The sequence below is a fragment of the Thalassophryne amazonica genome, chromosome 19, assembly GCF_902500255.1.
Source record: "Thalassophryne amazonica chromosome 19, fThaAma1.1, whole genome shotgun sequence".
Classification (NCBI taxonomy): Eukaryota; Metazoa; Chordata; class Actinopteri; order Batrachoidiformes; family Batrachoididae; genus Thalassophryne; species Thalassophryne amazonica.
The window spans coordinates 33545726-33564674 of NC_047121.1; the positions used below are offsets into that span (position 1 = coordinate 33545726).

General features: G+C 41.0%; 1 protein-coding gene across 2 annotated transcripts; it reads left to right on the forward strand.

Annotated features, from left to right (window-relative positions):
* Window positions 1–586: 586 nt before the first annotated feature.
* cnih1 (cornichon family AMPA receptor auxiliary protein 1) lies at window positions 587–14411 on the forward strand. Of its 2 annotated transcripts, XM_034195015.1 has the most exons (6): window positions 587–762; window positions 4502–4570; window positions 4796–4843; window positions 8201–8313; window positions 8494–8637; window positions 13222–14411. In XM_034195015.1, exons 1-6 carry the CDS (start codon window positions 682–684, stop codon window positions 13247–13249), a joined length of 483 nt encoding a protein of 160 aa, XP_034050906.1. In that variant the 5' UTR covers window positions 587–681; the 3' UTR covers window positions 13250–14411. The 2 variants fall into 2 exon arrangements, with proteins under 2 accessions (XP_034050906.1, XP_034050907.1); XM_034195016.1 differs by lacking the exon at window positions 4796–4843 and having other exon boundaries at window positions 590–762.
* Window positions 14412–18949: the final 4538 nt, after the last annotated feature.

The window sequence follows — 18949 nt, forward strand, 5'->3', positions numbered from 1 at the left end:
AACAGCAATCAGAGAAAGTTGGAGCCAGATTGATGAAGAGTACTGTTTGTCACTCATTAAGTCCATGCCTCAGAGACTGCAAGTTCTTATAAAAGCCAGAGGTGGTGCAACAAAATACTAGTGATGTGTTGGAGCGTTCTTTTGTTTTTCATGATTCCATAATTTTTTCCTCAGAATTGAGTGAGTCCATATTTTTTTTTCCCCCTCTGCTTGGTCTAAAAAAGTAACCGTTACTGACTGCCACAAATTTTTTTTTTCCTGATTTCTTATAGTGTTTCTTAAAGCCAGAAAGTTGCCATTTGAAATGACTTTAGTTTTGTGTCATATCTATGATCTGCTTTTTTTCTACAAAATTAAACAACTGAATGAACATCCGGTGATTCCATTCCATTTTTGCCAGGGGTTGTATTCGTGTTTTAGTTTCTTATCTTTCTTATCGTTTGAGGTTCCTTTCACGTGTTGCGCTTTTTTACTTTCTATTTTGATCCAGGTGGTGGCGGTAACGCGACACCCGCCAATTAATCAAAATAGGAAGAAGAAGAAGAAGAAGAAGAAGAAGACGACGACGACGACGACGAAGAAGAAGAAGAAAGTGTTGGTCACAGATCTGAGATCGCTTGCTGCATTTTCTCCCTGCAGCGAGCAGGAACGAACCATAAGAACAGCACAAACTAGACGATAATGGCGTTCACATTCGCGGCCTTTTGCTACATGCTTGCTTTGCTGCTCACAGCGGCGCTTATTTTCTTCGCTATCTGGCATGTAAGTACATAGTTAGATAACGTATGACACCGTGGGCCTGCTAGCATAGTCAGGCTAATAGTACTAGCATAAGACCCGGGAGATGCTAACCTTGGGCTATCCATGGAGTTGGCAATCAAGCATTATATTATTTTTAGGTTTTACATACTCTCCAAACACTTTGTCAGTATGGGATGATGTTGGTTTCTTAAAGTCGCTTTGGGAGGCATTGTGTAATACTTTGAAACGCAAAATTCTGAATGAATGACATAGACCCTGTCACTAAAGAGCTAGTTGATAAAACGCTCATAATATCCATTGACTTTAACACACTTCGTTATTTTAATCATGATATTTTTATTCGCTCAATAACTATCTAGACAACAGTTGAAATACGTCTTTCAGACTTGAGGCTCATTTATGCTGTAGATTTGGTGTTTTTTTTTTTCCTTCATTACCCATAATGCAGTGTGGTGCGGCACTATGGAGCATTTTTGTTGGAAGTGTTCCGGTGTAGCGGTTTGGTCGGTCTCTCCCTCTGATCAGTCTCTCTGCCTTCGTTACATATGCGTCATTTCGTAGTGACAGCAGCGATTAACTGATTATCGCTTTGTTTCTGCTTAAAACGGACTGAGCGATATGACTTAAAATTCGTATAGCAGTATAAATTGAATCCCTTCACGGTAACGGTATATATATTGTGATATAAGCTTAAGTGTAAAAAGTGTGTTTCTGAATGGGTCCCTTAGCAAAAGTAAATTGAGAAAAATAAATAAATGACAAAAAAAGCAAAAATATATAATGTAATTTTGAACATTTGTTGTGCAGATGTCAAAACTACAGCTACAATTTGCTGGAAGGTACATCTAAAATGCAAGCCTAGATTTGAGGTTTTGGTGAAAGAAATAAATGTGAGAAAATTGAAATGAATAAATACATTTTATTTATTGTTGGGTCAGTGGCTGAAGTTTCATCTCTTGAACACTAGATGGCACACCTGCTCTGAATACATAGAACTGTTTTTGGGACAGTAACTGGCACTTTTCCTCATTTACAAAACTCAGCATGAAACCACAAAAAATTTAATAAACAAATACTTAATTTATGCATATTGGAGGTCAGTAAAATCGTTGTTACTTGGCTGAGTTTGTTTTTCTAATCCGGCTAAAAAATGTGGCACTTTCATAAATGTTTGTTTTAGGCCTCTGCTAGGAGCATCCGACTTCAACCAGTGCGTCCACTGAAATAAATAAACAACGGCTTTGCAAATATCAGTGACAGAACTGCTAACTCACATGAACCCTCTCGTCTCAGTGAGAGAGTTATGCCGACAAGGCTCTGTGGTCATGCCTCAGCTCAGAACACCCCCCTCCCCTGCCCTCTGCAGCACAGTGGTTCCCACACACACACACACACACACACACACACACACACACACACACACACACACACACACACACACACACACACACACACACACACACGCTTCACAACAGAGGAGTTTTACTGGACCGAAAACTCCGCGGGCGTTATCGCGATTAGTCGGAGTCCAAATCTCTACCGTTGGTCAAAATTATACCGTTAATGGTTAAACCAGATATATCCCTCAGGGCTACTTAAAACTGACTTAAGAATGATTTAAGAGGTTTTACTTTGTCATCTGATGGTGAAGGCAGGAGGACCGGTCAGACCACCTTACTGGCACGTCTGAGTCTGACTCTCGACACCCAAACTCATCAAAAGGAATAATGTGATTACTAACCATCAGATGACAAAGTGAAACCTCTTAAATCATTCTAAAGTCAGTTTTAAACAGAAATGAGGTAATAATCGGTTAATCGTTGCTGATGCTTTGAAATGACGCATGTGCAGTGAAGGCAGCGGGACCGACCAGATGAGGGGACCGTGACACCGGTTTGTGTTTGTCTCTGCTACTACTAAATCTTTGAGGAATATGGCCATTCTAAGATGGGCACTGCTTCAGGGACTGTCAGCAAGGCTCATTGAAACTGTCAATATTATGTTCGGTGGGTTTTTGCTCGACTACTTAAGGAAAGAACATAAATAACAGTAAAAACAGTAAAAAGTGATTTCACACACATGCATGTGTAGTGATACACAAAATGCCGAATTTAGGTACATAAGTCTGTCAGTGTGTATTAATGGTGTAACTCACTGCCAAAATGCTTACATATATTTTTTACATTAGGACGGATGTTAATCAAAACATTCATTAAACGCCACTGGAAAAGAATGCAGAGTGCACACAGCAGGTCTCATCTGTAAATGAGCATAAATGAGCGTTTACTGAGCAAGGAATTTGAGTGCCTGAATTTGATTGTCCTGGATCAAGACTAAAATCCATGCTCCCAGACTTCTAGACTTGGCCATCAGAAGTTTTGAACTTGTAAGGGTTTTCCTACAATAATGGCCATTATGAGCCTTTCACAAAGAAGCCTGTATCTGTGTTGTTTTTGCCTGTATGAAAACGTTTGTTTTACCAGATAATGTAGAAAAACACTTTGGCTGTTGGATATGTTGTCATTACATAGTTTGTCCAGCAGAGGGCGGTTTGAAGGCATTGTATGTCCCCATCAGCCACTAGAAACATGAAAATTGACCGACATTAAACTTCAAAATTCAGATTTATTAATTTATATAGCACCAATTCGCGATGAGATGGTCTCAAGGCGCTTCACACAACATAATAAAAACAGAAATCTGAATTAAAAACTTAAACACAATAAAAAGACAAAACCATAAAAGAACATAAGAATAAAAACACGTCATAACATATTAAAACTAATGATAAAACAAGAAAAACAAATAAATCTTTAAACGTGATGTAAAAGTCTAGACAGTTTCCGAATGTCGTATGTGTGCCGGGAGATCATTCCACAGAGCTGGGACACGGTAGGAGAAAGCTCTGTGACCGGCAAACATTTTATTCACCCTGGGAACACATAAAAGTCCTGCACCTTGCGAACGCAGGGCCTGAGCTGGTACATAGGGGCTTACCAGGTCAGCCAGCGACTGGAAACCAGTGTAGGGATGCCAAAATGGGTGTAATGTGCTTTGTTTCAAAAATTTCCAAAATAATCTAGCATTCATTTTCAGTTAGTGGGGGCATCTTACAGTGACAGCAGTTATGCTGCCAACTAAGTGGGGTGACAATAGGCAAGTCTTTTGTACAGATGCTGAGCAGTGCAACACAGCAATTGTGTGACGGCAGCATGACGTATGGTGATTGTTGTTGGTTATATTTAGTTATTTTAATAAAGTTAATGTTTAAGCTGCAAAACATCACGCCTCAGTTATGTTTCTTTGTCATAAAGGTTTGATAATGAAATGTTGGGACTCGTTGCCATGTTTTATGTATATATTGGCATCTTTAAAAAGTTTTTTCTTTAACTCCCTAATCTCAGGATCTGCCTCCAAAAGGCGGATTTTAGGCAGATCTCCATAATGGTCTGGGTCCTTAGCCTTTGAGATCAAGATGGGCCTGGCTGGGAAGAGCTTATGGAGCCATGAGGCGGTTCATGATGTCTGTATCTTTGCAGGAAAATGAAGGTCCAATTTTTTAGGCTCTTGGTGCTATCTGTCTTGTTGTATGGTTGTGAAAACTGGACCCTAGGTGACAACTGCATGTCTTTAGTATTAGGTCTCCGTAAGATCCTTAGGTATCACTGTAACATAAAGTAAACTAAAGTAACATTTTACTAACAGTGCTCTGTTACACATTTTCATCCTATCCCTTCAGATAATAGCATTTGATGAGCTGAAGACAGATTACAAGAATCCAATAGATCAGTGTAACACTTTAAATCCGGTAAGTGACATCACACTTCTTGCTTCTTTGCATGCAGACATGCTCTGTTGAAAAGATATTTTCTTTTAGGATACGTTTAGCTGCCTGCTTTCTTTCAGTCATTTCTTTGCACTGTTTTGCTAAATAACCTGCCTGTTACAAACTCTGTGATCTTGTCAGCTGTCAAACTCTAACACGTGTTATGTGTTTTCCCTAATATGCTTTTCACACTTTAATGGCAAAAAGACAGTTGAAAAGGTCAAAAAGATTAAAAGAGTCAGAATTGCATTAAAGGTTTGTACCAATCTTTAAAATGCCCGCTCAGTTCAACTCAAGTCTGCAGTCTTGTCATTTTGCACGGGGACGTGTTTGCAAATGTCTTTTCAGTTAACTAGTTTCACAGTTGAGGTCAATGTTTGGGTCAACATCAGGTGAGTTACCTGTGCCTGAGGTTTTTAATATATGTTAGTTTACCTCAGATGTGCTTTTTGTCTTTCTCAGAATGTTTGACTTCAGTAGTGTTCCCCCCATCTCTGTCTCTGTCCCCATTCAAATGAAGTGTAGTTTTTGGGATGTAAAGCAGCTCTTACACCTGTGTGAGTTTTGGTGGGTTTTCTCAAGCAGAGCAGAGCCTCGGCAAAGCTGCTGTGCCCAAGGAGTGAGGTTGGCATGCTGCTTAGGATACATCAACACAAGCCAGGATATTGTACCATGGTGATTTTGAAGTTCATAATTTTTTTTTTTGGTAGCTTGACTGGCATCCCAGTCATTTCACACTTGATGGCTTGATGAAAGAATTTTGAGTTATCAATATTTAAGGCTGGAGTGTGCCCAAAATATCCCTGGAATTGTATCGAGTTGCCCTAGGCCATCTTCAGCTGAGCAAACATGGGGCTGAGGTATTAGGGAGTCCAGTGAGCACTGGGAAAATCTCTCGACTTTAGCCGAGTGGTGTGCCTGCTCAGGACGACTTGGCACTGAACACTGCCAGTTGAGAGCTGCTTTAGGAAATCAGTCAGCATGTGCTGAGTTGTAGCTTGGCCCTTTACAGCACCAAATTCAGTCAGGTGTAAGAGCCACTTAAGGGTGATTCTTTAACTACGGGCACTATTGGCCTTGTAAATGTAATTTCCACCACACCATTGCCTTACAATATAAAGCGCCTTGGGGCAACTGTTTGTTGTGATTTGGCGCTATATACATGTGCTCTCATGTCACTGTTTATCTCCATAGAAACTACCCAAACAATCTTTCATACAAACGGTTTAATGGGACATTACAGTGTTGTGGTGGAAATTACGGCAATAGTGTGGGACAACTACATTTTGTTTAAAAAAAAATCACAACAGTTGTATGACATTGAATAGCCCAATTATGTTTTGATTATTTTACTCATATTTTATTCAGAGATATTTTAAAACATTAGAAAAAACATTTTTTTACCATTCACTTTTATCATTGAAGATCAAAAGTCTGAGTGTGGGACAAGCACAAAACGGCAATATTTGCATATAATGATGCTGAAAAAAGGTGAAAAAGTTATCATAGACTACTAGAACAAATTTCTTAAAACACTTTCATTGTAAAGATGACTATAAAAGTGTGAAATTTCCCCTTTTTTCTGTTTGTCATACAATATGATCATAGGACATAATAAGTGCCCATAGTCTAAGAATCACCCTTAAACGCTTATTAAAATTTCTGTTTTTGTACAATATTGTACTTATTAAAGTGACAGCAAATGTGCAGAATGTCGGTCTATAACAAGCTGCGTAAATGCTTCTTATACCATTAAAATATATGGAGCTCATTTGGACCGTGTGGTGGATTACTGTTGCTATCAGTGAATCATTCAGTGCTTTTGATTGATAAAGCAGAGTTGTTAACTGAAAAGACTTGCAAATGCTCAAAACATGCATGATGTTAATTACAACCTTCCCTTTGCTTGCATATAGTCCTGCAGTTACTGGCACAGTCAGTCACTTGAACACAGTAATATGACAAAGGCAAGCCTTGCTTTTATAAAAGTGTTTACAGGCCATAATATTTATTCTTCACCTACAGGTGCTAATATGAATGAGTAGGAATTATTTTTAGACCTGCACCACAGAATAATAAGGTTTTTTTAAACAGGTTGATGTTGAGTAGTTGGTAAATTTGAATTATGCATGTAATGGGATTTATTTCACACCACTTAAGCCACCATGTCCTAAAAGGTCTGCAGTGCGGTTTAATTCATCAGTTGGTGGGGGCTATGTGTGGATGGTGTTGGCTGTAACCAGGCGCCACCTGTGGCTTGTAGCAGATGGCTACAAAATCCCAACACGCTCCAGCTCAGCAATATTTGAGACAAATGAGTGCTTAGTTATTTCAGTTCTTATTCAATTCGCGATCCCTGTTCTCCACAGTTTCGACCTGCTGTTTCCACCACAGCAAATCCTTTTGCGTGTGGAGCATTTGTGTTTTTTGTATTTGGCAGCACAGTGCAGGAGTTTGACATGTTGGCCCCTCTTTCTGTGCACCCCCTCTCTCATTTTTCCATCTGTGGATGTCATTTCCCCCACCCCTCTGCCGATTTTCAATGCATGGCTTCCGTGTGGCGCCTCCATCTGCCTGTTTTCAACCACGGGCAGGCTGCTGTTTGATACTGTGCTGCATGAAGCACAGTATCAAACAGCAGGCCTTCCAGTGTGCTGCCCACTCCTTTCCTCACTTTAGCTGTTGAAGGGTTACAAAATTTTAGTCTGTGGTTTGATCAAGTGATAAAAGCTACAAGGTAGTGCTCGGTTGTACACCCGTCCTAATTTCCAGCACGGTGTATCATATTCATATGCCATCACACCCGTCCTAATTTCCAGCACGGTGTATCATATTCATATGCCATCACACACATGTAATAACTACTAAATAGTACTAACAATTTTATTACATCTGCCAGTGAAGTTGGGAGGAGGTTATGTTTTCACCCCTGTTTGTTTGTTTGGTTGTCTGTCGGTTTTTGAATAGCCTGTAACCCACAATTTTTCATATATCGTTTAGAAATTTTTACAGAGGATTCATATCCTGATTGATTCAGTTTTCAAGGTCAAAGTCAGGAAAAATCTTGGAAAATTTGAAAAATCCCTATCCTTCTACATTGAACAAATTTTCAAAACATCATAACTCTGTCAAAAAAGATTGAATTTATTTCATATTTTACAGCGTTGTGTAGGATGGTATCCTTTATCGACTGACAGATATGGATCTGATCCAGATTACACATTTTGTGCCCATTTAAATTTAACATTGAAAACCCAGTTTAATGTATATTTTACATTATATCTTAATCAAACGTGCCCCAATCACTCTCATATTTGAAAGTGAGGTGCAGACTGGTGCTTACTATCACCTGGCAACATTTGATCCAGATCTGATCCAGACTGTGGATTTTGTGCACATTTAAATTTAATATAGAAAAGCCCATTTGGTGTACATTTTGCATTATATCAGAAAATGTGACTCCACATTTGCTGTTGACGTTTTCGTAATTGTTGCAATTATTACTATGAATTACATTATACATCAGGAAGGATAGAGCAGAAGGTCAGAGGGCAGTAGTGACAGGGTTATCTTTGCCATACCTAACTTTATTTATTTATTTATTTTAAACAGCTGGTGCTTCCAGAGTACCTTATCCATTTCTTCTTTTGTGTGATGTTCTTCTGTGCGGCTGAGTGGCTCACGCTCTGTCTCAACCTACCGCTGCTGGTTTATCACGTGTGGAGGTACACATCCAATGAAAGCACACTTAGTGACTGTTTTTCCATTTGTCAGAAAAACACTGCTGCCAGCCTTTTTTATTAGTTTATCACTGTTATGTCATTAAGTCTGTATCATTTGACAGCACAGTGCTGATCATCATAAATATTTAGATTTACTCAAATACAATGTATTCTGGGTTGCAGATATATGAGCAGGCCTGTGATGAGCTGTCCAGGACTCTACGACCCAACAACTATCATGAATGCGGACATCTTGGCCTACTGTCAAAAAGAAGGCTGGTGTAAACTGGCTTTCTACCTCCTGTCATTCTTCTACTATCTTTACGGGTATGATTTCACCCCTGCCCTCATCCTTTTGATAGTTTTCAAGAAATTCAAGTACATCTGCACAGAACTAAGTTTGCTATGCTTTGGAGAAGCCTAGGCAAGTATCATGTAAAGTAATGTAAGTCCCTTCGGCTGCTCCCTTGTTTGCACTCGGGGTCGCCACAGCAAATCCAAGGTGGATCTGCATGTTGAATTGGCACAGGTTTTACGCCGGATGCCCTTCCTGGCGCAACTCCACATTACATGGAGAAATGTGGCAGGGGTGGGATTTGAACCCGGAGCCTTCTGAACTGAAACCAAGCACATTAACCACTTGGCCACCACCCCTGCATCATGTAAAGTAATAATGATAAAAAATAAGGCAAGTAAATAAGTGGATGGACAAATGAGCCCATCTCTTCCACTTCCTCAACACTAACTAAAAAAAAAAGCAACACATGCGGTGATCCTTTATGGTGTTAAAGAGCTCATATAATGCAAACCCATTTAATACTGAAAAATACCGTGATATTAATTTAGGCCATTTCACCTACTCAAGCCACAACTTGTGGTCTCTCTCAGGTTTGATTCCAGAGCCGACTCACCTGTGTTGCATTTGTTCCCTCTCTCTGTGTTTACATTTGTCTATATTGTTTTATCAGTTAAAGGTAGAAATGGCTGTTTTAAAAATAAAAAAGTTAAATATATTGATACTCTGGTGTCAGATGAGGTCAGTTTCATATGACCAGACTTACTTTCGTAGTTTGGACAGTAGTTCCTATTCAAAGTAACATTACACTGGTGTGGTATGTGTGAGAGAGAGATAGAACAAGTATGTGGTTAATAAATGTATATAAGTAAAATTCACATATAATGGATTTGGGTGGACTAGCAAATTTTGTCCGTTGTAATTGAAATTCATGATATGGTAAAGTAACAGATTAGTTACAGCCAGGACAATCCACAGGGAATCTCCAGCTCCAAGTACGCTTACGTATTTCCTTGCTTAAAAGTCTGACCTTCAATCGGGACATGCCTGATTTAATGACCGGGTCAAAACTTTGTTTGGAAAAAAAACCCCACCTTCCTTAAATAAGCGCCAGCCATTTGGTCGAGTCTGCTGTGGAGCAGTACCTTTTAAAATCCTAAAGCCTGTTTTATGCTTCTCCAGCTCCATAACTCTGTGGACATGCAATGACATCGACGTGCGCGTAACCTTTTTATACACTCAACAAAAATATAAACGCAACACTTTTGGTTTTGCTCCCATTTTGTATGAGATGAACTCAAAGATCTAAAACTTTTTCCACATACACAATATCACCATTTCCCTCAAATATTGTTCACAAACCAGTCTAAATCTGTGATAGTGAGCACTTCTCCTTTGCTGAGATAATCCATCCCACCTCACAGGTGTGCCATATCTAGATGCTGATTAGACACCATGATTAGTGCACAGGTGTGCCTTAGACTGTCCACAATAAAAGGCCACTCTGAAAGGTGCAGTTTTGTTTTATTGGGGGGGGATACCAGTCAGTATCTGGTGTGACCACCATTTGCCTCATGCAGTGCAACACATCCCCTTCGCATAGAGTTGATCAGGTTGTCAATTGTGGCCTGTGGAATGTTGGTCCACATCTCCTTCGCATAGAGTTGATCAGGTTGTCAATTGTGGCCTGTGGAATGTTGGTCCACTCCTTCAATGGCTGTGCGAAGTTGCTGGATATTGGCAGGAACTGGTACACGCTGTCGTATACGCCGGTCCAGAGCATCCCAAACATGCTCAATGGGTGACATGTCCGGTGAGTATGCCGACCATGCAAGAACTGGGACATTTTCAGCTTCCAAGAATTGTGTACAGATCCTTGCAACATGGGGCCGTGCATTATCCTGCTGCAACATGAGGTGATGTTCTTGGATGTATGGCACAACAATGGGCCTCAGGATCTCGTCACGGTATCTCTGTGCATTCAAAATGCCATCAATAAAATGCACCTGTGTTCTTCGTCCATAACAGACGCCTGCCCATACCATAACCCCACCGCCACCATGGGCCACTCGATCCACAACATTGACATCAGAAAACCACTCACCCACACGACGCCACACACGCTGTCTGCCATCTGCCCTGGACAGTGTGAACCGGGATTCATCCGTGAAGAGAACACCTCTCCAACGTGCCAAACGCCAGCGAATGTGAGCGTTTGCCCACTCAAGTCGGTTATGACGGCGAACTGGAGTCAGGTCGAGACCCCGATGAGGACGACGAGCATGCAGATGAGCTTCCCTGAGACGGTTTCTGACAGTTTGTGCAGAAATTCTTTGGTTATGTAAACCGATTGTTTCAGCAGCTGTCCGAGTGGCTGGTCTCAGACGATCTTGGAGGTGAACACGCTGGATGTGGAGGTCCTGGGCTGGTGTGGTTACACATGGTCTGCGTTTGTGAGGCTGGTTGGATGTACTGCCAAATTCTCTGAAATGCCTTTGGAGACGGCTTATGGTAGAGAAATGAACATTCAATACACGAGCAACAGCTCTGGTTGACATTCCTGCTGTCAGCATGCCAATTGCACGCTCCCTCGAATCATGCGACATCTGTGGCATTGTGCTGTGTGATAAAACTGCACCTTTCAGAGTGGCCTTTTATTGTGGGCAGTCTAAGGCACACCTGTGCACTAATCATGGTGTCTAATCAGCATCTTGATATGGCACACCTGTGAGGTGGGATGGATTATCTCAGCAAAGGAGAAGTGCTCACTATCACAGATTTAGACTGGTTTGTGAACAATATTTGAAGGAAATGGTGATATTGTGTATGTGGAAAAAGTTTAACATCTTTGAGTTCATCTCATACAAAGTGGGAGCAAAACCAAAAGTGTTGCATTTATATTTTTGAGTGTAGTTCTGCACTTATTTCTACTGTCATCAACCTCCAAGCCAGTGATATGGTCCATACAATTTCAATTGCGGGTCATTTGAGCATCTTTTTCTGACTCCGTGTTATGAAGGTGGTCATATTTGTGGACTTTTTGCCAAACGTATTTAAGTGACAAAGGGACAAAGTTTTTTTTATTCGGCACACAAAATATTCAGATAGAAAAAATGAACAATTCCACAAACAAACACAGACAAAACTAGTGAGTCTGAAAGGGTGTGGGCTGAAGCAAAGCTTATTAGCGCCCACCCCTGCTAGTACAAGTCCAACAATTCTAATCAGTCATATTTACATAAATACAAATTCACTACTACATGTCGACACAGACATACACATCAATATACTATTCACTTCTAATTATATTTATATAGTACCGAATCACAAGAAAGTCGAATCAAGGCACTTTACGCCAGTAAGGACTAACCATACCAACCTGCCTATCTCGGCTTTCAGTGCTTACCAGTCGAGTCAGTATAAGAGAAATTGTGGAGAGCTGGGCATGTCCCAACTTGTCCTCTAACACTCAGAAACGGAGGTGTTCCTTTGTCTCGCTCCATCAGCGATTCTGTCGTGACGCGCGAAGCCTCCGCGCGGCTTTCCATGACAAAATCTCTTGTTAAAAGTGAAATCTGCCGGAAAATGGCTGCTGTCCAGCTCTTGTGATAACCAGAGAAATTGCACACGACGGTCCCGGCTCCACACAGCGATCCGTTTAGAAATGATGTGGTGGTTTCTGCCTCTCGATGGCGGCTCGGAGCGCGGCGCGCCTAGCGCCATTGTGGGCCGTCCTTAAAGCTGTAGTAACACTCCTTATTCTCTGTGAAGCCCGTAAAATTTTCACCGAAAACCAGATAAATTTTTCGAATGGTTTCCAGCTGCCTGTCTCTAACAGTTTCTGAAAAAATTCTGATGGAAAAAAAGCCTAAATCATTCCGCCATTTCCTCGCAATGAAACTACGACAAGAGGGGTGGACCAGTGCTCCCACAAGGCGTGCCCACAGGCGAATGACGCAACCGACAGGCGTGGAAAAACTCACGCATGCGCACGAAGGTTCAAGCTTGGCTGACGTAAAAACATATGAATCAAATCCATATAGTTCTTGAAAAAAATAAAAAGGTATGATACTTTTCTCACAGATCTTGTATTACAGTGCAGGCAGCAAGCAGCATTTTGTTAATAATCACTGGCCCTGAAGTATGCCCTGTCTCGTTTAGGTCCGCGTTTGAGCATGTTTTGAAAAAATAAATGGTGTTTAATCACGGAAATACAGTACCCACTTTCCTCTATTCGGCGAGTGTCTGTGCTGAACTTCAATACCTTTGTTACTGGGTACGTCCAGACTGCTCTCTCTGATACATGTGAAGGGTTTTTAATGGAAAGACATTACGATGGGCCAGGATGTTGTAAAAATACATTATACAAAACCCAGTATATACGGTGTTTTTTACATGGGAAACCATACAAAAACATTGGAACATTTGCTTTTGACTGAGTGCTAAAATCTGGTTTACACAATGACTGTTTAGGTGTGTGTGTGTGTGTGTGTGTATATATATATCCAAGTTTAGACAGCTTATTTGTATTTATCATGTAAAAGGCTGTAACACATTGAACATGTAAAAAACAAAACAAAAAAAAAAACAAAAACTAACTGTACTTTTTTTGGCAGGATGATCTATGTTCTTGTGAGTTCTTAAGGCTGCAATAGAGGACGAGCTGTACACGGATGGATGACCAGACTCTGCTGATGGTGCTGGACCTGCTGGACAACATCGCTCAGCAGCACGATACTATTTCAAAGTGACTGTCCACCTCATACTACTTTTTTATTTTTTATTTTTTTAATGCATTAAGACAGTTTTTTCGAGAATATCTCAGTCTCAGCATTCCTCTCATAGCACCATCGTTTAAAAATTATGGAAATGAGGCCAAACCTGAAAGGACTTCATTTTTTAGAACGGTGTGATTTGTTGCTTGAGAATTCAACACATTTTGTTTTGGTTTCCAACTCTGCAGAGTTGGCATGAGGGAGTCCTTTTCAGGTGTGTTTAAGCTCTGATCCTTGAAGCTGCATATTGAACCGTATTATGTCCTGTGATTTAGATTCTGGACTACAGCAGAATATTCACACTTGCTGTGAGATTGGTTAGCGTCAATGAGTGAAACGTTAAACATGAAGCAGATTTCTCACTGAGGGCTGGAAATGCTGGTTTGTGACGTCAGTGAATTGTTGCACAGGAACAGCCCGTGTGGTGCGTTTGTTATTAAACTGCCCCCAAGACTGGTCATTTATCAAACATAAATCAGTATTGAGGTTTTTGGTTTGGGTTTTTGTGTGTGTTTTTGTTTTTTAACCTCAATGCATTTTGGAGTAGAAGCTGTATTTCTATAATCACAGATAAAATTAAAAGGTGGACTCAGCAGTACAGTGTATTCAGCAAGAGGCCATGACTTTTTTTATTATTATTATGCATTTGAACCGTGGTAGGGGTACACCTTACTGTTAAATGCACCTTTTTAAAGCTTTTAACCCTCCCCAAACGTTATTTTTTTCATCATGAATTCATGTTTTTGTTTTTAAAGCTGTTGTGACTTCTTACATCTCCATAATATCAAGCACTCCTCATCTCGGTCGTTGTTTTCAGACTCTCATCTAAAATGCTTTAGATTCTTTAAAATTGAGGCCACGAGACACAAAAAATTGTCCAAAACACGAGTAATTAATTGCTGCAGTGTGTAATTTTTAAACAGGTTCGACCATTTCTCACAGAACACGGCCCCACCCAAATTTGCATCTAGGAATTGAAAACTTGGGATTTTTATTTGTTGATAAATAAACTTATCCCACTATTAAAGCTGGACTGGAATATCATTTAAAGTGGCTCCTGGAGACCAGCAGCACCAAGTGCTTTTGTGTGTGTGGTTGGTTTGTTCTCTTGTATTTCAACTTGCCTTTTGCAGCCCTGTGGTTGTGGTGAACAATACGAGGGATCACGATGACGTTACGCACCGGTGCGGGGGCCATACTGGTAGGCAGAAAACTTATTCAGCCACTGACTGTGCATATTTGAAGATGTGACTGTTCAAAGCGTGCACTAGGTTATCCATCACACGCTAATGGATCAGCTCAGCACTATTTGTAAAACCTATCAACACATTACGTCCAGATGTATTTCCAAGATTTTCACTTTGCAGCAAGCATTTAGTCTGGAGGATCAGATGTGGTTTGGCTCAGAAGTGTCCAGTACAGGTGGATGATGGGATCACATGAGCTCACCCTGTGTTCAAACTCATCACATTAAAAACTCACTTCCCTTCTGTATATTTTTTCTTTTTCCCTTTGGTTTCTTCTGTGCAGCTCCACATTTAGGTGATAAGCTGTGACTGAAGTTAATGCGAGGGCTGCAAACCAACAACGACCTGATTTTTGGTTCATTCTTTGGAAATCAGTTTACCATTACTAAAGGTGAGCATTGACACAGAATGCAACTGCGCAAAGGAAGGATTTAGTAGACAGACGCGTGTGCAATGTGAAAAGTTGGACTCACCAGTGTCAGAATGATTATAAGAAATAAAGCCAGCGAGAAGAAGCACAGAGGTGACTGTCCTGAAACCCATGGTTCAGTTCTAGCTGGTCTGGTGGCTTTCAGGTGAACTACAGCCACACAAGGCACCAGTGTGTGCACACCATGTGTGTCTGGTGCTGGACTGTGCAGGAATGCCTTTTTTGGGACCATGTTTAAAAAGTCCCTCAACTTCAACACGTCCTGCTGCTACACTGCATTCGCCCCACAAAGACGGGTAGAAAGAGTACAGAAGAACATCAGCATCTGCAGCATCGGGGTATGTGACCACTGATATAACTATATGCCTTCAAAGACTTGAAAGCCCTCATGACCTCACACCACCATAAGGCCCAAGTGTTTTGAGAAGATAGTTGAAAATACAACCATAATCAGTCTCGGGCCATTTGTCAGGGTCAGCCAGCCAGCGTGCTCTCACTGCACCTACTTGGAGTCTGGAGTTTTTTGCATACCAGTCTGTGCTTATCCGTGGTAAAGTCAGAAATAAACAGCATTCCCTTGTTTACATTATACAAATAATGTTTATGGGTTCAATGGTATGAATATTACATGAGGTGAAAGCTGGAACATGCCTTGTTGAATGGAATGTTCCAGCTTTCACCTCATGAAATATTCATACCATTGAATCAATGTAAAAACACATTTGTTTTATATAATGGTTAAAATAGATCCTTGTTAGATCATTCTCAATAGATTCTTTATTCATTTATAAACAAGAGAAAAGGGACTTACACTCAACAAAAATATAAACGCAACACTTTTGGTTTTGCTCCCATTTTGTATGAGATGAACTCAAAGATCTAAAATGTTTTCCACATACACAATATCACCATTTCCCTCAAATATTGTTCACAAACCAGTCTAAATCTGTGATAGTGAGCACTTCTCCTTTGCTGAGATAATCCATCCCACCTCACAGGTGTGCCATATCAAGATGCTGATTAGACACCATGATTAGTGTACAGGTGTGCCTTAGACTGTCCACAATAAAAGGCCACTCTGAAAGGTGCAGTTTTGTTTTATTGGGGGGGATACCAGTCAGTATCTGGTGTGACCACCATTTGTCTCATGCAGTGCAACACATCTCCTTCGCATAGAGTTGATCAGGTTGTCAATTGTGGCCTGTGGAATGTTGGTCCACTCCTCTTCAATGGCTGTGCGAAGTTGCTGGATATTGGCAGGAACTGGTACACGCTGTCATATACGGCGGTCCAGAGCATCCCAAACATGCTCAATGGGTGACATGTCCGGTGAGTATGCCGGCCATGCAAGAACTGGGACATTTTCAGCTTCCAAGTATTGTGTACAGATCATCGCAACATGGAGCCGTGCATTATCCTGCTGCAACATGAGGTGATGTTCTTGGATGTATGGCACAACAATGGGCCTCAGGATCTCGTCACGGTATCTCTGTGCATTCAAAATGCCACCAATAAAATGCGCCTGTGTTCTTCGTAACAGATGCCTGCCCATACCATAACCCCACCGCCACCATGGGCCACTTGATCCACAACATTGACATCAGAAAACTGCTCACCCACACAACGCCACACGCTGTCTGCCATCTGCCCTGAACAGTGTGAACCGGGATTCATCCGTGAAGAGAACACCTCTCCAACGTGCCAAACGCCAGCGAATGTGAGCATTTGCCCACTCAAGTCGGTTACGACGACAAACTGGAGTCAGGTCGAGACCCCGATGAGGACGACAAGCATGCAGATGAGCTTCCCTGAGACGGTTTCTGACAGTTTGTGCAGAAATTCTTTGGTTATGCAAACCGATTGTTTCAGCAGCTGTCCGAGTGGCTGGTCTCAGACGATCTTGGAGGTGAACATGCTGGATGTGGAGGTCCTGGGCTGGTGTGGTTACACGTGGTCTGTGGTTGTGAGGCTGGTTGGATGTACTGCCAAATTCTCTGAAACGCCTTTGGAGACGGCTTATGGTAGAGAAATAAACATTCAATACATGAGCAACAGCTCTGGTTGACATTCCTGCTGTCGGCATGCCAACTGCACGCTCCCTCAAATCTTGCGACATCTGTGGCATTGTGCTGTGTGATAAAACTGCACCTTTCAGAGTGGCCTTTTATTGTGGGCAGTCTAAGGCACACCTGTGCACTAATGGTGTCTAATCAGCATCTTGATATGGCACACCTGTGAGGTGGGATGGATTATCTCAGCAAAGGAGAAGTGCTCACTATCACAGATTTCGACTGGTTTGTGAACAATATTTGAGGGAAATGGTGATATTGTGTATGTGGAAAAAGTTTTAGATCTTTGAGTTCATCTCATACAAAATGGGAGCAAAACCAAAAGTGTTGCGTTTATATTTTTGTTGAGTGTACATTTTGGTGTTCCACTGCTGAAGTCCAACCTGAACTTTAAATAGGAGTCCAAATTGTGATGTCGTCTGGTGATGCTGTGCACTGACATTGTACTTACAAAAAAAAAAAAAATTACTTTCTGTAGTTCCTCAGTCCAGCGAAAAACCATGTCACCTTTTCAATTTTACAAACTCCGCCATGTTTGTTTAAAGCTAAGCGCCGTCCCACTTGTGCATGCTCACACAAGTGGGACGGCGCTTGTGTGCACGTGTACTTCCAAAAAAAGTATTGTGCTTCCTCAGTGCAGTGGGGGGAAAAAAAATCACGTCAGAAATTAGTCCATCTTTTCATTCTAACTTCCTCACAGCTCTTCATGCCTCCAGAGGGCTTACAGCGCAGTGGATTTGTATTGTGTGTGTGTGCGTGCACATGCACAGAGTGCAATGGTACCAAACATATGGAACCAAATTGCACTCTAAATGCAAGGCAACACAAATGGGATGAATAATCCATGTCACGTGACATACAAAGCACCAATCAAATGACACGGATCCACTCAGCCGTTACTTGTCTTATTGATGCACCAAAGTGGAACAGAACCACCAAAAATATTGCCATTTACATGTGATTTTAGACTCCTGCGGCCATAAATTTTGTTTTCCCACACAGACTTTACTTGGACAGCCTGCTCACGTGTATTTAGAAATGCATTTTAGCAAGTATATGGATTAAAAAGCCATAAGTGGGAGGGGGGATGTTTTGATAAACATTATACAGTTGACTTGCAGGGTGAAGTTAGTTGGAACACATCCAGACCAAAAAAAAAAAAACCTCCAGGACTACGTTTAATATTATTGAGGTGGAAAATCATAAAGTCACATTTAATTTTGTAGGAGCCTGAAACAGGATCATCTAAGATCAACAAGATTAAACATTTGTGCTGCTGAGGAGCATTTTTTTTTTTTTTTTAATGTCTTAATATGTTTACAGCAAAACATGTACTATGATAGTATCAGGCAGGTTCAGGAAGTAGACACGTTTATGGATTTGGATGCTTTGGGGTTTTGTTTTTTGTTCCCCCCCCCAGTCTAATTTGAGTTTTTCTCCTTTTGAGATAATCCACACATCTTCCCAGTGTGTTTGGAATTAGATGTACCATTTTGGAAAGGAGACAGCAGTAATCCGAGCAGTTTATAAAAATGAGGAAACCATTGAGGAAACCATTCAGAACAAGAAATTTAATTAGAGAAGGCAGGGTTTTTTTGTCATTTTTATTTTTTTAATTTAATACCGGCACGCCATTTAAGTGTTAAAGTGATGAACTCATCTAACGTCTGAACATTTACCGCAACGTACCAAATCAAAACCTTTACCCTTGTGTAATTGATTCACTCAGTCTCAATTACACTAAACATCTTAAGTGCCGTACAAACAGTGCAACATACCTTAATCTCCCAAAAACACAAACAGCATTTCCTCAAATCTTTTAA